This window comes from Adiantum capillus-veneris, chromosome 15 (assembly GCF_014529385.1).
Source record: "Adiantum capillus-veneris isolate H3 chromosome 15, ASM1452938v2, whole genome shotgun sequence".
In the NCBI taxonomy this organism is placed as follows: domain Eukaryota; kingdom Viridiplantae; phylum Streptophyta; class Polypodiopsida; order Polypodiales; family Pteridaceae; genus Adiantum; species Adiantum capillus-veneris.
The window spans coordinates 68,441,595-68,447,297 of record NC_140945.1 but is presented as its reverse complement, the minus strand read 5'-3'; the positions used below and the strand labels follow the sequence as shown (position 1 = coordinate 68,447,297).

Genomic DNA, 5,703 nt, shown 5'->3' with positions numbered 1-5,703 from the left:
TTTCTCACATTTTCACATGTAGAAGGGTATCATAAGCTGGAACTGGAAAATTTTCTTACAGATTGAATAGAAAAAGGGTGTATTTATTTGTCAAAAATTCATGGATAAGGAGTTTTAAAAATAGTACTTGAATGCACAAGATATATACAATTTATATATAGTGACCCCCCCAAAGCATATAGCTTATATGCTTTTTGTTGTCAATGCTTGCCCTTCAACCTCATTAGTCAAGTCCTTTCGTGAAAGGACCGACCTCATCTACCAGAGTCCTAAGGGCATTGTGACTTAATCCACGACCCATTTGTAGGGCATAGCTAGTGGATATGTAGGATGCAAATCATCACGGTACTTGATGTTTGAATACATTTGATATGTATCACTAGTTTCCACAAATTGTGTTACATCTTTATACATAGCTTTCCACCTGTAATTCTCCTTCAATTTGGAAAAGGCTGCCCAAACGCCTTGATGACTTGTCCAAAGACTATCATGAAACATTTTGAAGAGCTCCATTTGTGTTTTCTTGTCACATATAACCCTTTGTGGTGTAGCATCTAGTTTCTTTTGGTGCTTCCACAAGTATCCATCCTTTAGAATATAACCATAAACTTTTCTACATATCCCTTTGAACTCTTGTCCATACCAACCATCTTGTTTTTTTCAATGTGCTCAAGTAGTGTCCAATGTGAGAGAAAAATTTCAATGGCACTTTAAACAGCTTCATATATATTCCCTCATAAAGAACAATGTAGTATGTGAAGGTTCCCTTTCGCTTTGTGTGTGTGTGTGTGTGTGTGTGTGTGAGCGAGAGAGAGAGAGAGAGAGAGAGAGAGAGAGAGAGAGAGAGAGAGAGAGATGTGAACACCATCATCAACTTTTTGGCCTACCAAATGCCTTAGTATCCATTGGGTGAAGGTCGTTCATCTCTAGTTGTAAGACATGTGTCCCACAAGAAGCCGTAAAAGTCTTGAAGAAAAAGACATCATGTCCTTTCAAATGCTATTTCTCAAAGATGCATTCATTTTTTGCGGAAAAATCTTTAGAGAACAAATGAATGAAAAGTGTATTCATAGGAGTTAGATCCATGATGTGAAGTATTGAATAGCTTTTTTAATATTTTTGATTTGTAAAGAGCCCTTCATTTAGGACTTCACAAATATTCGTTTTATTAAATTGTTTAATTTTTTTCTATGCTTATTGAATCTATCTTTTTTATGAAGGCATTACAATATTGTTTTGTTTTGTTTTTCACTATATCTTTTTATTTTATTGTTTTTAATACTATTTTCTTTTTCATTTTATTTTGGCTTCAAAGGATAATGTTCAATGTGCACCTTCACCTTGTTATTTTGGAAAAATGACTAAATTACCTTTCTAATTTGTGGAGATTTCCAAAATACTCCTTAAACTTCAAAGATTCACGAAATACTCTTGTATCTATTTTGGTTGGATTGTCAAGATTTTCTAATCTTTATTCCTTCTTGACAATTGAGATCCATTTTTGAGTGCTTAGCATGTAATTTATAAAAAATTACCTTGCAAAAAGAGGCAATTATGTCTAAAAATAATGAAGCCATTCATCTCCAAAGTCTACATAACCAACTCAAATTCTAGTTTTAGCATTTTGTATCGATAGACAATCAGTCTTCTTATAAAAAGCTACAAATCTGTTTATCTTCTGAAATATTAATCTCACAATTGATATTTTGGGAGTTTTGGAAAATTTGAAGGGTATGTTGGAAATTTATGATGAAAGATTGTGGGTATTTTTGGACTTTTGAAATTTGAGGGATATTTTGATAATGAAGCATCCAAAAATATATTTGGCACTACCTTATTGATGCATAGAGAATGTTTGCACATGTTGCCACCTTGGGGGAAAGGTGAGGGAGGAGACTGAGGAGAGTGTCATAGAGTTTAACCTTGCTTCTAATTAGTTGCAGCAACGCGTGGATCCCATACTAGTTAAGTGAATCAAAATCAAGATGATGATGATGCTATAATGGGGATCCATTGTGCCATCCTCAGCACTATCTCACACGGGCAAATCTTCAATGAAAGGATTTTTTTTATTAAAAAAAACTTCTTTCTTCAAATAATAAACATTATTCATAATCAAAATCACGTCGTCTTACATAGGCATTTTACAATCAAAAGTTGAAAAGAAGTGCTAACCCTTTTAAATGAAGGAGCGTTTAAACTTTACATATTTAATAAGTCTTTTCAAAATAAAAAGATGAAAGGAAGATCTCGACGGATTAGTTTTGTAAGGCATGTGTACCTTGATCAGTGCTCGAAATAAATTATTTTCAAGCACTTAAGAAAACCTATAAGTGCAAAAACTAAGAGGTTTCTGGCTTAATTTGGAAGGTATTTTGAAAAAAATACACTAGAATCCCCTAAAATTTGTAGGTTTTTTTCACCTCCAAAGTTTATTTTTAAAGGCAAATATCAAAATTTGAAGGTGGGATTACACAAAACCTAGGTTTTTTTCTAGCATAGACCTTGATATTTATCGAGTTACGTACATTGCAATTTAAATATCACAAATATCACGCGCCAGGCTGTGGAGATGAGGATGGTGCTACAGCAATTGCCGTGCAGGAGAATATTCTACAGATGTTGGACATGCAAGACGCGGGGAAAGGCCTGCTGCGGCCTTAAAATGCCTGCTCTGGCCTCCCAGCTTCATTACAAGACGTCCAGCCTCTCTTCCTCGAAGTAGCGCAAGCTTTGCAAGCAGCAGCATGGCGGTACTTATGAACGATATATGCTAGCAAGGCCTCATGCCTGGCTGAGAGAGAGAGAGAGAGAGAGAGAGAGAGAGAGTAATGGTTTCATTCTAGCTGCACTAGCACGGCGCACCCACATATACAATATTATGATACCGACTGATGTAATATATTTGGTGCAGTCGAAGAACCCCGCCGTTCTCGGTCCGTGGGGAGGCTCTGGTGGCGCAGCCTTTGATGATGGATATAGCACCGGAGGCATAAAGCGTGTGACCCTCTATTATATGGATGACTATCTGCGAGGTCTCGAGGTGGTGTACGGGAAGGGAACAACGGTGATGCACGGGGCACGTGTGGGCACCTCGGTGGCCCTTCAGGTAACCAGTACTGCATTCATTGGTCAAGAACATTATAAGATGCTGCACGATGATTTGTCGGTTTGGTTTGGTGCTGGTTGACCAGCCTGGAGCCGGTGAGGCGATAGATAGTGCTACCGTCTCAATCGGCAAGAATGCCCACTTCAACAACAACTACGGCGTCGTAGCTCTGGGCTTCGACACCGCCCCCTGCAACACTATTGCTCCGCCTGGCAACCCCGCCGCTAATGACGTTCTTTCATTCGCCCCACGCATATTGGGCTTCTTTGGGCGTGCGAGCTCCGGTGCCATAGACCAGTTGGGCTTCTACCTCTCTAACGATACTCAGGCCTAGCTTTTAGGCTTCTCTTAAATACGCAATAATACTATGTAATAACGAGAATTTGGTTGTACACCTTGACCAACTAAGTGCTTCTAAGTTTTTAACGTGTTTTGTGTTTTTAGTTTGCAGTCATCTTTTGTTGGCTTCATGAATAGAAGTAGGATATCAAATTGCAAAGATTTGACAAAAATGCAAGATTTGCATTTGATAGAACATTTTGTGCCTAGTTGAGTGGCAGGATTGTGTGGTTTAGAACTAGAGACTTCTTTAGACTAGGGACATTTTTGGGCTTTCACCATACGTGCATGTTGCCTATAATATATGTAGGGACTCCATCCACAAACACCAAGTGTTTGAAGTTGCCATATTTGAGGCACCGCGCCAAACATTTGAGGCATCATAAGTCAAGCTTTAAAGGTCAAAATAGAAACCTAATGGTGTACGAAATTCCTATTACATTTTTATATCAACACATGTAAATTGTGAAACATTGTCCAATTTGTATAATAAGGTTTCGATGGCCACTATTAGCATCTTGTAAAACATGAGGAGCTAAGCCTTTAGCATATGCATGTACATCTTCAATGTTGTTAGGACATAATTTATAGTATGGCTCTCACAGCTTGACCTTTCAGATTTTTATCATGCATGGCATGTGACTGTCCAATGAAGAATCCAAAACCTTTGAGCATAGAAACTCCACAAAGGTTTGTTTTTGAAATACTGCTATCTAAGGCAAGGCTTCCTGTTTTATAGTTCTATGGATTAATAGCTTTCAAAGTTTGATATATGCTATCAATATACACACTTGGAGGGGATTTGCAAGTGTATATGACTGGTTATGCAAGGTGTCCCGGCATGATGCAAGCCAAGGGGTTTACACGATACATAGGACAGTCGGCTCAACGTATATCAGAATTTACAGCTAAGATCTAAGTTCATCTATAGGTACTTCAAAAACTATGGCTATGACCCAGATCCAAAGCTTCTAGACACTGAATCAGATTGTGCTAGCAGTGGAAAACAAGGCTTTTACCGTGCTCCAAATCCCTCTTCGGTTATTAAGGATCTATGATATGGCACATGGGGACCATCTCTGAGCGTGCACTATGTAATAATGTTGATGTATCACCTAAGTTCAGTAGGAGGGGTTTTTTAATGTAAACATTCTAGGAGAATTAAGAAAGATACATTAACAGATGGGCGTTTTATATTCCATTTTAGGGTCATTTATTCATTAAAACATGTTAGAAAAGAGATTTTTTAATTACATGAATGTTGAATACACGTTGTATAGGCGGAGTTTTGGATAGTGCATCCCTCAAGGGAACTAGGACCGTGGAATTAGCATTCTTGAAATACAAGTTCACATTTTATGTACGACAAGGTCAAATCGTACCTCGGACGTGGGAGGGGGGGGGTCACTTAATAACTATGTGACTATCACGTGGGTGAAGTAGAAGGGTACCACAAAATGGAATTGGAATAAAAATTTACAGATTGAATGCACATGATATACACAATTTATACATCGTGACCCCCCCCTCCCGTCGTCGCCGCCACCCCCCCCCCCCCCCCCCCCCCCCCCCCGCGCCCGCGCGAGAATCGTACTTGAAGGTATCAAGGATAGTTCTAGACAATGCAAGGTGCTTCAGAGTATCACCTAGACATATAGAAGCAGATAAATCATTGTGGCGAAGGGCTTATCAATCTACTCTTTATGAGTTTCATGTAAGTCATGCTAGTAAGGTGGACTTAATTCCACTATAGTAGTTTTTACTATAGTAGGTTTAGAACTAGAGACTTGTTTAGACTTCACTTATTTAGAACACAAACATAGACATCACTTTCGAAGGAAACTTGAGTTTCACAAAAGAACTTAATACTAAGTGCATAACACACATCTAGGACACTATAGGAAGTTGGGAACCCACAAAAATTGCAAAATCAACTCTATCCACTTTGATTTCTCCCTCGAGAAAAATAAAAGGGGACATTTTTGGGCTTTCACCATACGTGCATGTTGCCTATAATATACGTAGGGACTCCATCCACAAACACCAAGTGTTTGAAGTTGCCATATTTGAGGCATCGCACCAAACATTTGAGGCATCATAACTCAAGCTTTAAAGGTCAAAATAAAAACCTAATGGTGTACGAAATTCCTATTACATTTTTATATCAACACATGTAAATTGTGAAACATTGTCCAATTTGTATAATAAGGTTTCGATGGCCACTATTAGCATCTTGTAAAACATGAGGAGCTAAG

The 5,703-nt window shown here is 38.3% G+C and overlaps 1 protein-coding gene across 1 annotated transcript; it reads left to right on the top strand.

Annotated features, from left to right (window-relative positions):
• Positions 1–2,623: 2,623 nt before the first annotated feature.
• LOC147440834 (uncharacterized) lies at positions 2,624–3,561 on the top strand. Its single transcript, XM_086483597.1, has 3 exons — positions 2,624–2,753; positions 2,915–3,109; positions 3,195–3,561. Exons 1-3 carry the CDS (start codon positions 2,748–2,750, stop codon positions 3,441–3,443), a joined length of 450 nt encoding a protein of 149 aa, XP_086339723.1. The 5' UTR covers positions 2,624–2,747; the 3' UTR covers positions 3,444–3,561.
• The last annotated feature ends 2,142 nt before the right edge of the window (positions 3,562–5,703 follow it).